The 16,848-nt window shown below is 46.4% G+C and overlaps 1 protein-coding gene across 1 annotated transcript in view; it reads right to left on the reverse strand.

Annotated features, from left to right (window-relative positions):
* Window positions 1-13,256: 13,256 nt before the first annotated feature.
* The window catches only part of vip (vasoactive intestinal peptide), a 71,074-nt gene continuing 67,482 nt past the window's right edge, over window positions 13,257-16,848 (reverse strand). Inside the window, exon 7 of the mRNA XM_070889063.1 lies at window positions 13,257-13,657. Coding sequence (XP_070745164.1) covers window positions 13,649-13,657 — 9 coding nt within the window. The 3' untranslated portion in view covers window positions 13,257-13,648. The remainder of the gene's footprint in view (window positions 13,658-16,848) is intronic.

Raw genomic sequence — 16,848 nt, forward strand, 5'->3', positions numbered from 1 at the left:
CGCACAGCTCTGTACCATCGACTACTTATGGTTGAGCTCATTAATAACTATTTTGTGTAGTTGCTATCCCAGGGCCAGTACCTCAAGAGAACTGAGCTGTCAGATTAGAAACATCAGTCTCGATAATTGAACTCCATTTCTTGTTAAGTTGCTAAGCCATTGTCCAATTTACAATTTCCAAGTCCACCCTTATGAATTTCGGCTTTAGCTTCTTGTCAGACATATCATCAAACCCTTTCCTCCTGTAGGCTTGTTACAGATATATTTTTTAATACCTTAAGTGAAGCTTCAGTAGTTCAGACTCATTCGCAACTCTTGATTTTCTTTCTCTCACTGTGGGTTCCAATACTTTGCCTACTACAGATGTCAAGCTAATGGCCATTTAATTCCCATCATCATGCCTGTGACCTTTCATTTATAGATTTGGAAGTCAGATAATTGGAACAGTGTTGTACCTGGGGAAAAAAAGTAGAATGAATAATCACTCCAATTATGTTGGGTGACAAATCTTTATTGCCCCCTTTGACTTGCACAGGGTATAGCCATTATTCCGTTGAAGTTTCATTTTGCCTTACAGTTCTGTTAATTGGCAGGAGAGTCAGTTTATGTGAATATCCTGGAAATCCTGGCCTCCCAGGGCCATACAAAGTTTCTACGGACCCGGGAAGTCATCGGAAAAGCCGGTTTTCAGCACGCAATGCGCATGCGCTGAAAACCGGCTTTTCCGATCTGTTAAGCTGGAGCCTGACAGATCATCCGAATCTCAGGAGCGAGGACATTTGCACGGGCAAGATTGCGGGATTTACCCATGTCTTGCTCAGCAAATGTCCTCAAAATTCGTGCGCCTGATAGAAGCAGGCGTATAGCCTACTGTTAAAGGTGTAAGAGTTTAAAAGCATACAAAAATATAATCAAATTAAATTTTAAAAACTCATCATAATTTGTAAAACCCTGCCCACTACGTTACATTTATTTTTAACCATAATTAAAAAAACATTTTAAAAACTCAGGAAAAAAAAATGTTCTCTCAGATATTTATTAACTTTAATTTCAATTAATGTTAATTATGTGAGCTGTGTTTTTTATTTTTTATTACGTGTTTAAGTGTCTTTGTTTTTTTTCCTCATTAATAGCAATGAGCACTCGTAGATGCGGACTTCCCATTGCTATTAATGAGAAAGCTGTGGAATACTGTACCTGATTGGCTGAGCAGTCACCCTTGACTGCACCTTCTGCGTCCTTCTACGGAGGACGGGAGCACGCTTCGCAGCGCAGGCAGAGAAGGCCTCCCCACCGGAATCCCACGCTACTCCAGGACTACCAGGTACATTTGTAGAAATGTTTCAGGTCAGATGCAATTACCCACTGGAAGACTCCGACTGCAATTCCTGGGCCATAATCTCTCAATAAAATACGGGCAGAGAGGATTAAATATGACCGTCACTGCCTGGTGATAACCTACCCCTTTGTAGAACCTATCTAATTTTTATTATCTGGGTGGAATCGATAAGGAGCGGACAATCTGCTTCTCAGAATACCAGCAGGATGGTGAAGGTGAAAATGATATCCCTAGTTTGGTTTAGTTGTTTTTTGGGATGTGGATGCCATTGGCAAGGCCAGCATTTGTTGCCCATCCTTAGTTTCCCTGAGAAGGTGGTATAATCTCATCAGTGCCTTTGTTACCTCTAGACTTAACTATTCCAACGCACCCCTGGGCGGCCTCCTATCTTTCATCCTTCATAAACTTGAGCTCATCCAAAACTCGGCTGTCCATGTCCTAACTCGCACCAAGTCCTGCTCACCCATCACCTCTGTACTCGCTGACCTACATTGGCTCCCGGTTAAGCAATGCCTAGAACTTAAAATTCTCATCCTTGTTTCCAAATATCTCCACTGCCTCGCCCCTCCCTATCTCTGTAATCTCCTCCAGCCCCACAATCCCCCGTGATCTCGGCGCTCCTCTAATTCTGGCCTCTTGGGCATCCCCGATTTTAATTGCTCCACCATCAGCGGCTGTACCTTCAGCTGCCGAGGCCCCAAGCTCTGGAACTCCCTTCCTTCCATTAGAACAAAAAAAGTTGTTCAGCTACTTACACTTGCTTTATACGGGTTTTACACCAATGAGGATGCAAATGGTAGACCGAGGAAACCTGCATGCAACGCCCTCTAGAGGCCACCGATGGGCGCAAAATTTACTCATTAAACGGCCTCCTACATGTTTTAGGCACAATGACTGCACATAGATTTAAAGGCTTGCCTGAAAAGTGATACAGGTGAGAAAGTGGGTGTGCTAGGACCCCACCAGATTTTCATCTGCCTGCACCCATTTTTCAGGCGAAATTCCAACATCGAGTTCAACAATTTCAGGCCATAACCTCTGCCCATATTTTGTTCTTTCCAACCCCCACTCCTACAGGGCCCCAGCACTGCCTTGAGAATCTATTACATTTCAAACTATTGCCAGTTCTGACGCAGGGTCACTGACCTGAAATGTTAACTCTGTTTCTCTCTCCACAGATGCTGCCTGACCCGCTGAGTATTTCCAGCAGTTTCTGTTTTATTTCAGAGTCCAGCATCCACAGTATTTTGCTTTTGCTCATGTTTCCCCTTGGGACATTTTACTATGTTAAAGGCACTCTATAAATTAAAGCTGTTTTGTTGATGCTGGGCCTTCTGCTTGAATTGCCATTGTCCATGAGGTGAAGGAATCCCACAGACCTGTTAGGGAGGGAGTTACAGGATTTTGACTCAGCAACTATGAAGGAACAGCGATATATTTCCAATTCAGGGTGGTGTGTGACTTTCAGGGGAATTTGCAGGTGGTGGTGACCCCATGCACCTGCTGCCCTTTACCTTCTAGGTGCTGGAGGTCGCGGGTTTGGGAGGTGCTGCCGAAGAAGCCTTGGCGAGTTGCAGCAGTGCATCTTGTAGATGGTACACACTGCAGCCACAGTGCGCCGGTTGTGGAGGGAGTGAATGTTGAAGGTGGTGGATGGGGTGCTGATCAAGCGGGCTGCTTTGTCCTGGATGGTGTCGAGCTTCTTGAGTGTTGTTGGAGCTGCACTCATCCAGGCAAGTGGAGAGTGTTCCATCACACTCCTGACTTGTGCCTTGTAGATGGTGGAAAGGCTTTGGGGAGTCAGGAGGTGAGACACTCACTGCAGAATACCCAGCCTCTGACCTACTCTTGTAGCCATAGCCATACCTGGTCCAGTTGAGTTTGTGGTGAATTGTGATCCTGAGGATATTGGTTTGGGGAGATTTGGTGATGGTTATGCCGTTGGGAGGTGGTTAGGCTATCTCTTGTTGACACCAATGTAGCAACAATGTTACTTGCCACTCATCAGCCTTATCCTTTGTTGCAGAAATAAGTTGTGAGCATGGATGATACCTATACCATTGTGGTTCTCCAACTAGTGTCAGCTTGGCTTAGTTGGTAGGCTCTGATTTCTAAGCCCAATCCAAGGTATGGAACATTACATAAGGCTGGATTTTGTTTTGCTTTTGCTTCTGTTAGCACCCCGGAGCGGTGGAAATGGCTCTGGAAATGGTTACCGCCCAGGCAGCCAGCTTCCAGTGGCCCCGCCGGGACATTCGGTGCCAATTTTGTGGCAGTGCTGAGCAGTAGTGCCTGGTTCTGACAGCGGTGTGAAATTCGGTTGGTATAGCACCTGTAGCGCCCCGTGGTGCAAGCGCCTGGGAGAGCGGGTGGTGCGAGCTGTACCGGCAGCGGGGAGGGAAGGAATGACTACAGGAGACAAATGTGATTGTTCTGTTTTGTTTGCTTTTTGAGATTTATCTTTATTTGGGGTCGGTAATATATTGGGAATGTTTTCTGTGTTTTGTGTCCCGATTATTTTTTGTTTTTTACAGGGTGGTCTCTCTCAGAATTTTGGTGTAATGTGGCCCTTTTTGTTTTTTGCCTTGGGTTTCTCTGCCCTCCACTTTTACTATTCTCCTTCGATCATTTGCTTCTGATTCCATTTTGTTTCCCTCTGTCTCCCTGCATAGGTTCCCATCCCCCTGCCGTATTAGTTTAACCCCTCCCCAACAGCACTAGCAAATATTCCCCCTAGGACATTGATTTCAGTCCTGCCCAGGTGCAGACCGTCCGGTTTGTACTAGTCCCACCTCCCCCAGAACCGGTTCCAATGCCCCAGAATTTGAATCCCTCCCTTCTGCACTACTGCTCAAGCCACATATTCATCTGAGCTATCCTGCGATTCCTACCCTGACTAGCATGTGGCACTGGTAGCAATCCTGAGATTACTATCTTTGAGGTCCTACTTTTTAATTTAACTCCTAGCTCCTTAAATTCATCTCATAGACCTCATCCCGTTTTTTACCTATATCCTTGGTACCTATATGTACCACGTCAACTGGCTGTTCACCCTCCCTTTTCAGAATGTCCTGCACCCGCTCCGAGACATCCTTGACCCTTGCACCAGGGAGGCAACATACCATCCTGGAGTCTCGGTTGTGGCCGCAAAACGCCTATCTATTCCCCTTACAATTGAAACCCCTATCACTATCGCTCTCCCACTCTTTTTTCTCCCCTCCTGTGCAGCAGAGCCAGCCATGGTGCCGTGAACTTGGCTGTTGCTGCTCTCCACTGATGTGTCATCCCCCTCAACAGTACTCAAAGCGGTGTATCTGTTTTGCAGGGGGATGACTGCAGGGGACCCCTGCACTATCGTCCTTGCACTGCTCTTCCTGTTGGTCTTCCATTCCCTATCTGGCTGTGGACCCTTTACCTGCGGTAAGACCAACTCACTAAACGTGATATTCACGTCATTCTCAGCATCGTGCATGCTCCAGAGTGAATCCACCAGCAGCTCCAGTTCCGCAATGCGGTCTGTCAGGAGCTGGAGGTGGATACACTTCCCGCACACGTAGTTGTCAGGGACACCGGAAGTGTCCCTGACTTCCCACATAGTACAGGAGGAGCATAACACGTGTCCAAGTTCTCCTGCCATGACTTAGCCCCTAGATAGACTTAAATTGGCAACAACAATGCTGAAGGTTATTACTGATAAAGAAAAAAAGAAAAACTACTCACCAATCACCAGCCAATCACTTACCCCCTTGGCTCTGACGTCACCTTTCGATTTCTTTCTGCTTCTGTTTTGCCTTCTCTCCCTGCTGCAGCTGTACAAGCACGTCTCCACGTACCTCCCGAGCCTCAGCGACGTTGGGCCTTTTATAGGTCGCTCCTCCACGCACCTCCCGAGCCTCTCATGAACACCCCTTAACAGCCTTACAGCCTTTAACACGAGACTCCCAAAGCAAGCGCTCTACTCAGAACTCCTTCACGGCAAACGAGCCAAAGGTGGGCAGAGGAAACGTTACAAGGACACCCTCAAAGCCTCCCTGATAAAGTGCAACATCCCCACCGGCACCTCGGAGTCCTTGCCGAAGACCGCCCTAAGTGGAGGAAGTGCATCCCGGAGGGCGCTGAGCATCTCGAGTCTCATCGGCGAGAGCAAGCAGAAATCAAGCGCAGGCAGCGGAAGGAGTGTGCGACAAACCAGTCCCACCCTCCTCTTTCTCTCAACGACTATCTGTCCCACCTGAGACATGGACTGTGCTTCTCGTCATCATTATAGGCAGTCCCTCGGGGTTGAGAATGACCTGCTTCCACACTAAAAATTAGTACTCAGGTGACCGATGAACTCATTTTAAATGGTGGAAGATGCCTGTGCGTGAATTATTTTAATGCACACCAGCCACCACACGGGCTTAACGGAGCAACGTCTTGGTCCAGTGGCAAGGGGATCCAAGACGACTGGAGACCAGGCTCTGCTGCATGTGCCAATACATACGCACAAACTCAAACATACTGCTACTGTCATATTGGACTGTTCAGCCGCCTATGGACTCATTTTAAGAGTGGAAGCAAGTCTTCCTCGATTCCGAGGGACTGCCTATGATGATGATGATTAACAGCCTGACTCTAATTTTAAGGTAATGCCCCCTTGTTCTGGACTTCCCCACCAGAGGAAATAGTTTCTCTCTATCTACCCTATCAAATCCTTCATTCATTTTAAACACCTCAATTAGATCAGCCCTCATCCTCTGTACTCAAAGGAATACAAGCTAAGTCTATGCAACCTGTCCCCATAATTTAAACTCGGTATCATTCTGGTGAATCTGCGCTGCATCCCCTCCACAGCTAAGATAAGCATCTGAGGGAGAAGGGAATATGGGCTTATTTTTACCTCTATTTTGCCATCCTCGTCTGCCATCCGGCCACGCCATGGTGCACCTCCCGGAGGAGTTGGGGGTCCCCAATGGAGTGCTGTCTACACAGGAGTCCTCCCTCTATTTATTGGGGACTTGGCCTAGAGGGTGTGGCACGGGGCAGTCCCGTGCAATAAGTTTTTAAGTAGGTGCACGGACTCCCAGGCCGTTTGCAATTTCTGCGGTCCAGAGGAGTCCGTGTTCCACATCTATGTAGAATGTGTGAGGTTGCAGCCCCCTATTCCATTAGTTGAAGGGGCTGCTCCTCGATTTCTGGTTGCACTTCAGTCCCATGCTCCTGATCTTTGGGCATCCTGTGCGGAGGGGAGCGGGCAGGTTGGAGGGCCTCCTCGTAGGACTGCTCCTGGGCATGGCCAAGGGGGTCACCAGCCGGTCCAGGCAGCGGGCAGGTTGGGGGGGCCTTTCAGCCGGATTGCCTGCCTCTCTTCCACGGTTACATCCGAGCCAGGATGTCCCTGGAGAAGGAGCACGTGGTGTCCACCGATACACTCGTGGTCATCACCACCGTCAACCAAATTTTAATTTGATTTAATTCTCCGCTCAAGTTTTATTTGTTAATTTGTCGGTTTCAGTGCCCCATTAATAAGGGGGTACTTGATTTTAAAGTTTTACACAAAAGAGTTGTAGAGCTGCTGCTCTGGGAAATCCCCTCCGAGCCTTTCAGTTCTGCATGGAGTGGATTTCTGTACAAGCTGCTCTTGCATACCCTCCATTTTGACATCCTCGTCTGCTGTCCGGACACCATTGCGTACCATCTTACCATCCGGAGGAGGCAGGGGTCCCCAATGGAGGGCTCTCTATGCGGGAGTCCTCCTTTTATTGAAAGAATCATAGAAATTTACAACACGGATGGAGACTATTTTGGCCCATCATCGGTCGACCAAGAGCTATCCAGCCTAATCCCACTTTCCAGCTCTTGGTCCGTAGCCTTGTAGGTTACGGTACTTTAAGTGCAAATTCAAGTATTTTCTAAATGTGGTGAGGGTTTCTGCCTCTACCATCCTTTCAGGCAGTGAGTTCCAGACTCCCACTGTTATATATGCAGACTATAGATATACTCTCTGTGTAGTCACTGTATAGTTGCATAAGATAGAGACTTGTTACCTGATGTACTTTCAATAAGGTTTACACTGTGTATATACTATGCTGGCACCACTAGAGGGTGCAACTGGTGGAGACCGGGGTTTCCTGCCCCTGTGGCAGAGGCTATCCACCAGAGGGCACTGCGGTGGGAGACCTGAGGGTCACCTGCATAGTGTGCAGGGCCCAGTATAAAAGGCTGCCCACCATGCTTGTGCCCCACTCTGAAGTTACGAATAAAGGACCAAGGGCACTACAATTTGAATACAACACATTGCCTCTTGGAGTAATTCATAAGTGCATTACAGACATAACACCCACCATCCTCTGAGTGAAGACATTTTCCCTCAAATTCCCTCTAAACCTCCCCCCAATTACTTTAAATCTATGTCCCCGGTTGTTGACCCCTCTGCCAAGGGAAACAGATCCTTCCTATCCATTCTATCCAGGCCACTCATAATTTTATATACCTCAGTGTCTCCCCTCAGTCTCCTCTGTTCCAAAGAAAACAGACCCAGCATCTCCAATCTTTCCTCATAGCCAAAATTCTCTAGTCCAGGCAACATTCTTGTAAATATTCTCTGTACTCTTTCCATTGCAATCACATCTTTCCTGTAATGTGGTGACCAGAACAGCACACAGTACTCCAGCTGTGGCCGAACCAGTGTTTGATACAGTTTAAGCATAACCTTCTTGCTCTTGTATTCCATGCCTCGACTAATAAAGGCAAGTATTCCATATGCCGTCTTAACCACCTTATCGACCTGGTCTGCTACCTTCAGGGATCTGTGGACCTGCACTCCAAGGTCCCTTGGTTCCTCTATATGTTTCAGTGTCATACCATTTAAAGTGTATTCCCTTGCCTTGTTAGACCTCCCCAAATGCATTACCTCACACTTATCCGATTGAATTCCATTTGCCACTGTTCTGCCCACCTGATCTGTACATTGATATCTTCCTGTTCACATCTTCATTATCAATCACACAGCCTATTTTAATGTCATCTGCAAACTTCTTAATCATACCTCCAACATTCAAGTCCAAGTCATTGATATATACCACAAAAAGCAAGGGACCAAGTACTGAGCCCTGTAGAAGACCACTGAAAATATCCTCCCAGTCACAAAAACACCCATCAACCATTACCCTTTGCTTCCTGCCTCTGAGCCAATTTTGGATCCAACTTGCACTTTGCCCTGGATCCCATGGGCTTTTACTTTCATGACCAGTCTGCCATGTGGGATCTTATTAAAAGCTTTGCTAAAATCCATATATACTACATTATACGCACTGCCCTCATCGACCCTCCTGGTCACTTCATCGAAAAATTCAATCAAGTTAGTCAGACACGACATTCCCTTAACAAATCCATGCTGACTGTCCTTGATTAATCCATGTCTTTCTAAATGATGCTTTATCCTGTCCCTCAGGATTTTTTCTAATAATTTTCCCACCATCAAGGTCAGGCTGACTGGCCTGTAATTATTCGGTCTATCCCTTTCTCCCTTTTTAAACAAAGGTACAACATTAGCAGTACTCTAGTCTTCTAACACTACACCTGTAGCCAGAGAGGACTGAAAAATGATGATCAGAGCCTCTGCTATTTCCTCTTTTACTTCTCTTAACAGCCTGGAATACATTTCATCTGGGCCTGGGGATTTATCCACTTTCAAAGCAGCTAAGGCCCTTCATACTTCCCCTCTCAAAATGTTTATCTCGTCTAATATTTCACACTCTTCCTCCCTCATTGTAAAGCTGCATCGTCCCTTTCTTTTGTGAAAACAGATGCAAAGTATTCATTAAGAATCATGCCCACGTCTTCTGCCTCCACACACAGATTTCCTTTATGGTCTCTAATAGGCCCCACTCTTTCTCTAGTTATCCTCTTGCTTTTAATGTATTTATAAAACATCTTTGGGTTTTCCCTGATTTTACTTATCAACATTCTTTCATGCTCTCTCTTTGCTTTCCTGATATCTTTTTTAATTGCATCCCTGCAGTTCTTATACTCCTCTAGAGTTCCTTGTATTGAGTTCTCTGTGTCTGTCATAAGCTTCCCTTTTTTTCTTTATCTTACCCTGTATGTCTCTTGACTTCCAGGGTGCTCTAGATTTGTTAGCCCCAACCTTATTTTTTTAAGGGAACATACTTGCTCTGTATCCTCAGGATCTCTTCCGTGAATGCCCCCCACTGCTCTGACACTGATTTACCATCAAGTAGCCGTTTCCAGTCCACTTCCCATCTCAGCTCAGCAAAATTGGCTTTACCCCAATTGAGAACTTTCTTCCTGGTCTACTTTTGTCTTTTTCCATAACTACCCTAAACCTTACTGAATTATTATCACTAGCACCAAAATGCTCTCCCACTCATACCCCTTCCACCTGCCCCTCTTCATTCCCCAAAACCAAGTCCAGAACCACCCCCTCCCTTGTTGGGCTTGTTACATACTGGCTAAGGAAGTTCTCCTGAATGCATTTTAGGAATTCCGCACCCTCTGTACCATTCACATTACTTTTTTCCCAGTTAATATTTGGGTAGTTGAAATCCCCCACTATTACAGCTCTGTAGTTTTTGCACTTCGCAGCAATTTGCCGACATATTTGTTCTTCTATCTCCCTCTGACTGTTTGGGGGTCTATAGTACACTCCCAGTAGTGTGAGCACCCCTTTTTTGTTCTTCAATTTAACCCATATGGCCTCGTTTGATGTCCCCTCTAACATACCATCCCTTCTCACAGTTGTAATTGTTTCTTTCATTAATACTGAGACCCCCCCCACTCTTTTTTCTCCCCCTCTCTATCCCGTCTGAAAACCCTGTAACCAGGAATGTTGAGCTGCCATACCTGCCCTTCTTGCAGCCATATTTCAGTAATGGCTATAATATTGTACTCCCAAGTGTCCATCTGTGCTCTCAGCTCATCTGCCTTATTCCCTATGTTCCTTGCATTGAAGTATTTAGTGGCGCCAAACTCCCTTGTTATTTATTTCCAGCCCTTGTTTCCTCTGTCTTTCAAATTCACTTTCTACTTTTCTGCTGCCCAATTCCAGCTTTGCTTCTCTCCTATTCTCCGGCTCCCATTCCCCTGCCAAGCTAGTTAAAACCCTCCCCAACAGCACAAGCAAACCCTCCCACGAGGATACTGGCCCTAGTTCTTTTGCGGTGCAACCCATCCAGCTTGCACAGGGCCCATCTCCCCCAGAAACAGTCCCAATGCCTCAGGAATCTAAAGCCCTCCCGCCTGCACTATCTTTCCAGCCACGCATTAATCTGCTCTATCCTCCTATTTCTGTACTCAGCAGCTCGTGGCACCGGTAGTAACCCGGAGATTACTACCTTTGAGGTCCTGCTTTTTAATCTCTCTCAAACTTCCCTAAATCTGCCTGCAGGACCTCAACCCTTTTTCTACCTATGTCATTGGTACCGATATGGACCACAACCTCTGTCTGTTCTCCCTTTCACCCCAGAATGTCTTGCAACCACTTGGTGACATCCTTGACCCTGGCACCAGGGAGGCAACATACCATCCTGGAGTCACGTCTGCGGCCGCAGAAATGCCTGTCTGCTCCCCTCACTATTGAATCCCCTACCACTATTGCTCTTCCATTCTTCTTCCCCCGCTGCCGACCCCACCGTGCAGCTGAGCCACCCGTGGAGCTGTGGACTTGGCTCTGGCTGCACTCCCCAGAGGCACCATCATCCTCACCAGTACTGAGAACAGAATACTGGTTGTAGAGTGAGATGGACTCAGGAAACTCCTGTGTTACCTGCCTAGTCCTCTTCTTCTGTCTGTTGGTCACCCACTCCCTCTTTGCCTGCACACTTTTAAGCTGTGGGGTGACCACCTCTAGAAACATGCTATCCACGAAATTCTCAGTCTCGCGGATGCACCGCAGTGACTCCAGCTACCTGGGAACTTGGCCTGGAGGGTGTTGCATGGGGCAGTGCCGTGCAGTAAGTTGTTAAGTCAGTTGATGGACTCCCAGGTTGCCTGAATTTGCTGCAGTCTGGAGGAGTCCGTGTTCCACGCGTGAGGTTGCAGCCCTTCTTGCACTATTTGAAGGGGCTGTTCCTTGATTTCTGGTTGCACTTCAGTGCTATGCTCCTGATCTTTGGGCACCCGGTGCAGAGGGGAGAGGGCAGGTCGGAGAGCCTCCTCGTAAGACTGCTCCTGAGCCTGGTCAAGGTGGCCATTAACAGGTCCAGGCAGCGGGCGGTCGAGGGGGTCGTTCAGCCCAACCGCTTGCCTCTCTTCCGTGGCTACATTTGCGCCAGGGTATCACCGGTACGCTCAAGGCCTTCTGCGAGAGGTGGGCGCCAGAGGGACTGGACTGCATCCAGATCTTAACCACATTTTAATTTGATCAGGTAAAGTTCTTTCAAAGTTTATTGTTAATTTGTGGGTTCTAGTGTCCCTTTAATAAGACAGCACTTGGCTTTATCTGTTTAGTTAAAATAATTGTAGAGCTGTTGCAGTGTGAGTGGCTTAGCCAGTCATATGATGGTCACAAGACTCAATAAAACCCCAGTCAGTTGGGGTTAGTCCATGATGAGGTATGCAGTTGTGAGCCTAGTGGATGAACTGGTAATGTGCAGTGCGAATGTTAAACCTTTGTTAGTAAACCAACTAGTTCTTAATAGCAATATGTTGTTGTTTTGAATTCTTAAACAAAGAACCCATGAAGCAAACACATTGCACCAGTTTCATGATCACCATTACCGATACTAGCTTTTTCATTCCAAATTTATTGAATGAATTGAATTTAAATTCCCTCAGCTGCTGTGGTGGGATTTGAACTCACATCTCTGGATTATTAGTCCAGGCCTCTGATAGAGTTCGATGAAGGATGGGAGGAGGCTCGAGTGCAACATAAATTTCGGCATGGACTGCTTGGGATGAATGACCTGTTTCTGTGCTGGATATCCTATGCAATAACTCCTTCCTAAGGTGCGGAGTGCAGAACTGAACGCAATACTCAGAGTCTACATAGAAACATAGAAAATAGGTGCAGGAGTAGGCCATTCAGCCCTTCGAGCCTGCACCACCATTCAATATCATGGCTGATCATTCCCTCAGTATCCCTTTCCGGCTTTCTTTCCATAGCCCTTGATCCCCTTAGCCGTAAGGGCCATATCTAACTCCCTCTTGAATATATCCAATGAACTGGTATCAACAATTCTCTGCGGCAGGGAATTCCACAAGTTAACAACTCTCTGAGTGAAGAAGTTTCTCCTCATCTCAGTCCTAAATGGCCAACACTTATCCTAAGATTGTGTCCCCTGGTTCTGGACTTCCCCAATATCGGGAATAATCTACCCGCATCGAACCTGTCCAGTCCCGCCAGAATCTTATATGTTTCTATGAGATCCTCTCTCATCCTTCTAAACTCCAATGTATAAAGGTCCAGTTGATCCAATCTCTCCTCAGATGTCAGTCCAGCCATCCCAGGAATCAGTCTGGTGAACCTACGCTGCATTCCCTCAATAGCAAGAACGCCCTTACTCAGATTAGGAGACCAAAACTGAACACAATATTCCAAGTGAGGCTTACAACTGCAGTAAGACCTTGCTGCTCCTATACTCAAATCCCCTAGCTATGAAGGCCAACATACCATTTGCCTTCTTCACCGCCTGCTGTACCTGTATGCTAAATTTCAATGACTGATGAACCATGACACCCAGGTCTCGCTGCACCTCCTCTTTTCCTAATCTGCCACCATTCAGATAATATTCTGCCTTCGCATTTTTGCCCCCAAAGTGGAGGCAGAGCTTTATACATCTGTAGCACAAGTTTCACCCCTTTGCATTTCAGTCCCCGTGAGATAAATCTCTCCTTGCATCTACAGCACTGACAGGGGAAAAGAATTAGATACCACTTAATACGACAGTGATATAATTCAACAAAGTTTATAGTCGGAAGAAGAAAAGGTGACAAACGGGACATTTCATTAACAGCCTTGAACACAGCGGGTATGGTTACAGTGCAAATTAATACAGTGCTGCTTTTCACATGCTGCATTCAATACATTTATTTGGTTGAGGGAGTAAAGGAATGTGTAACATTGCAGAGCATAACTCAGTCCAAGGCTAAGAGATAGTTGAGGGTAGATATTACACAACTTTTAGGCAGAAGTTGACGGGAAAAAAGGATGCTATTTACAGTGTATAAAGACTGACTCATTGACAAGGAACTAAATAGGTCACCAAAACTGTCACTTCACAACATGTTTGGAGTTGGACAAGGAAGGGTTCTCACTCCTGATTAATAGTGAAAAAAGGCTGTATGTAGTTTTGTTTGGTAAGATGTTCTTCAGAGATTCTGTTTAAAACAAAAACAGCAGCAGTTAGTCCATGCAGACCTTTTTACTGTCGGATGCTCACCACTTTCAGAGAAATAAGAACATAAGAACATAACATAAGAACATAAGAAATAGGAGCAGGAGTAGGCCATACCCTCGATCATGCTCCGCCATTTAATACGATCATGGCTGATCTGATCAAGGACTCAGGTTCACTTCCCCGCCCACTCCCCATAACCCCTTATTTCATTATTGGGTTAAGAAACTGTCTATCTCTGTCTTAAATTTATTCAATGTCCCAGCTTCCACAGCTCCCTGAGGCAGAAAATTCCACAGATTTACAACCATCTGAGAGAAGAAATTCCTCCTCATCTCAGTTTTAAATGGGTGGCCCCTTATTCTAAGATTGTGCCCCCTAGTTCTAGTCTCCCCCATCAGTGGAAACATCCTCTCTGCATCCAACTTGTCAAGCCCCCTCATAATCTTATATGTTTCGATCAGATCACCTCTCATTCTTCTCAAATTTCAGCCTCCCTTGGCAGGCCATTTGATACAGAAAATTGTTCCATGCAAATTTGTATCACAGTCTGCTGTTTTTTTGTTCTGACATATTGATCCTGTACAACTCAAATAATGGCCAAAAATTTAAATCAAAGTATAATTGTAAATATTGGGAGGAGCTCCCCTGCTCTTCTTTGAAATAGTGCCATGAGATCTTTTATGCCCACCTAAGAGGGCAGACAGGGCCTCAGTTTAACGTCTTATCCGAAAGTCAGTGTCTCCCATTGGTGCAGCATTGCCTCGAAAATTTTCAGTTCATCGAAGAGCCAGCATTGGTTGTGTGAAAGGTAGGTCAAACCTGATTAATTTAGTCACCACCTCAAAACATTCAGTGGACAGAGGAATCTATGGATGTTATTTATATCCACTTCCAGAAGGCATTTGATAAAGTCCTACACAAGAGACTATTAACTAAGGTGACGGCTCATGGAATTAATGGCAAATTATTGACCTGGTTGGGAAACTGGCTGAGCGGCAGGAGACAGAGGGGAGAAATTGCTCTGTGCCCCGAATGGGGGTAGTAAGCTGCACGGGGCAGTACCTCCTGCATTCGACGCGGAATTGGCCTCACTGCACCTCAAAGGAAGTGGAGCACAATCTCCCATGCTGTACTTCCTCTTGGGCCGGGTCCAGCACCACCAATGGAGTACGATGCTCCTAGCACTGACGGATTTCAAAGCCCCTCCCCTTCACTTCACTTAAAGGGGAGGGCTGCTGCGCACACGTCACGGCCTCTGATGGCCTCCGCTGGACCACCAGGGCAGCGTGGTACCGGACCAGTATCCCGGCACCCAGAACAGAACGCGGGCTGCACAATGATGGCCCGGATCACGCAAGGGGGCAAGAATTTAGGCCGACCGGTGTGTTGACAAAACCGCCAAGATGGCGGTGCAGGATGCTTGGACCACCACTGTTTTTAGCTTTTCACCATTTAGAACAATAAATGGTGAAAAGCCCTGTGAGTGGAAGTCAGGATGCTTTGCGGCCCGTGGGGCGGAAAGGGGTTGGCGTGCATGGCGATGATGTCATCGCTGGTTGCACGGTGACCCAGTGCGCTACCCACGGGGCCCGGCGCTCCGCAAACTCCCAGGAAACTTTGCGGGAGCCGTGTCCTCCCCCTCCCCCCTGCCTCCCGGGGCGCTAACGGGCTTCATAAAAAGGAGAAATTTTGACCCCAGAATGTAGGGATAATGGGCAGCATGTGACTAGGGGTGTCCCTCAGGGATAAGTTTTGGGGCCTCAACTATTTATTAATGACTTAGATGACATTATAGAAAGCCACATCTCCAACTTTGTCAGTGACACAAAGATAGGTGGCATTGTAGGCAGTGCAGATGAAAGCATAAAATTACAAAAAGATTTTGATAGATTAAGTCAATGGGCAGAACTGTGGCAAATGGATTTCAATGTATGCAAATGTGAGGTCATCCACTTTGGACCTAAAAAGGATAGAGCAAGTTATGTTCTAAATGGTGAAAAGCTAAAAACAGTGGTAGTCCAAAGAGATTTGGGAGTCCAGGTACATAGATCATTAAAATGACATGAATGGGTGCAGAAAATCATCAAAACGGCTAATGGAATGCTAGCCTTTATATGTAGAGTACAATGGGGTAGAAGTTATGCTGCAGCTGTACAAAGCCCTGGTTAGACCACACCTGGAGCACTGTGAGCAGTTCTGGGCACCATACCTGAGGGAGAATATATTGGCCTTGGAGGGAGTGCAGAGTAGGTTTACTAGAATGATAGCCGGAATCCAAGGGTTAAATTACGAGAAGAGATTACACAAATTAGGGTTCTATTTCTTAGAATTTAGAAGGTTAATGGGTGATCTGATCGAAGTTTTCAAGGTATTAAGGGGAACAGATAAGGTAGACAGAGATAAACTATTTCTGCTGGTTGGAGAGTCTAGGACTAGGAGGCATAGTCTAAAATTTAGAGCCAGACCTTTCAGGGGTAAAATTAGAAAACACTTCTACACACAAAGGTTGGTAGAAGTTTGGAACTCTCTTCCGCAAATGGCAATGGATGCTAGATCAATTTTTAATTTCAAATCTGTGATTGATAGCTTTTTGATAACCAACGGTATTAAAGGATATGGGCCAAAGGCGGGTATATGGAGTTAGTTCGCAGATCTCATTGAATGGTGGAACAGGCTCAAGGGACTAAATGGCCTCCTCCTGTTCCTGTGTTCCCTCAGTACTGCGCTGGGAATGTCAGCCTGGATTATGTGTTCGAGTCTCTGGAATGGGACTTGGACCTACAATCCTTCTAAACACTAGTGTCAAAAGCTGCTTTTTGAGGCAATTGAGGCCAAGCCCACTTGCACCTGATTGGCTCAAGCATCAAACTCGTGGTGGGTACGGGGGTGGGGTGGGGGAGGGGGAATGGGGTGGGGGGGCGATGAACTTTAACCTGCCCTGCCCTGCAGGAAACTGATGCAATCCGACTGGATGCCCGTTTTACACCGCCCCATCTTACTTTCCAGTGACTTTAATGGAATGTAAATCCAGCAACGTGTAAACTAAGCATGCGATCTGATCGCATCAGTTTGCCACAGTATGAATTAGATTAAAATGACCTACCATAAAATAGAAATACATCGCAATGCAACAGGTGGAAGACTGACTAATGAACAGGCATTTAAATACAA

This window comes from Pristiophorus japonicus, chromosome 9 (genome assembly GCF_044704955.1).
Source record: "Pristiophorus japonicus isolate sPriJap1 chromosome 9, sPriJap1.hap1, whole genome shotgun sequence".
In the NCBI taxonomy this organism is placed as follows: Eukaryota; Metazoa; Chordata; class Chondrichthyes; family Pristiophoridae; genus Pristiophorus; species Pristiophorus japonicus.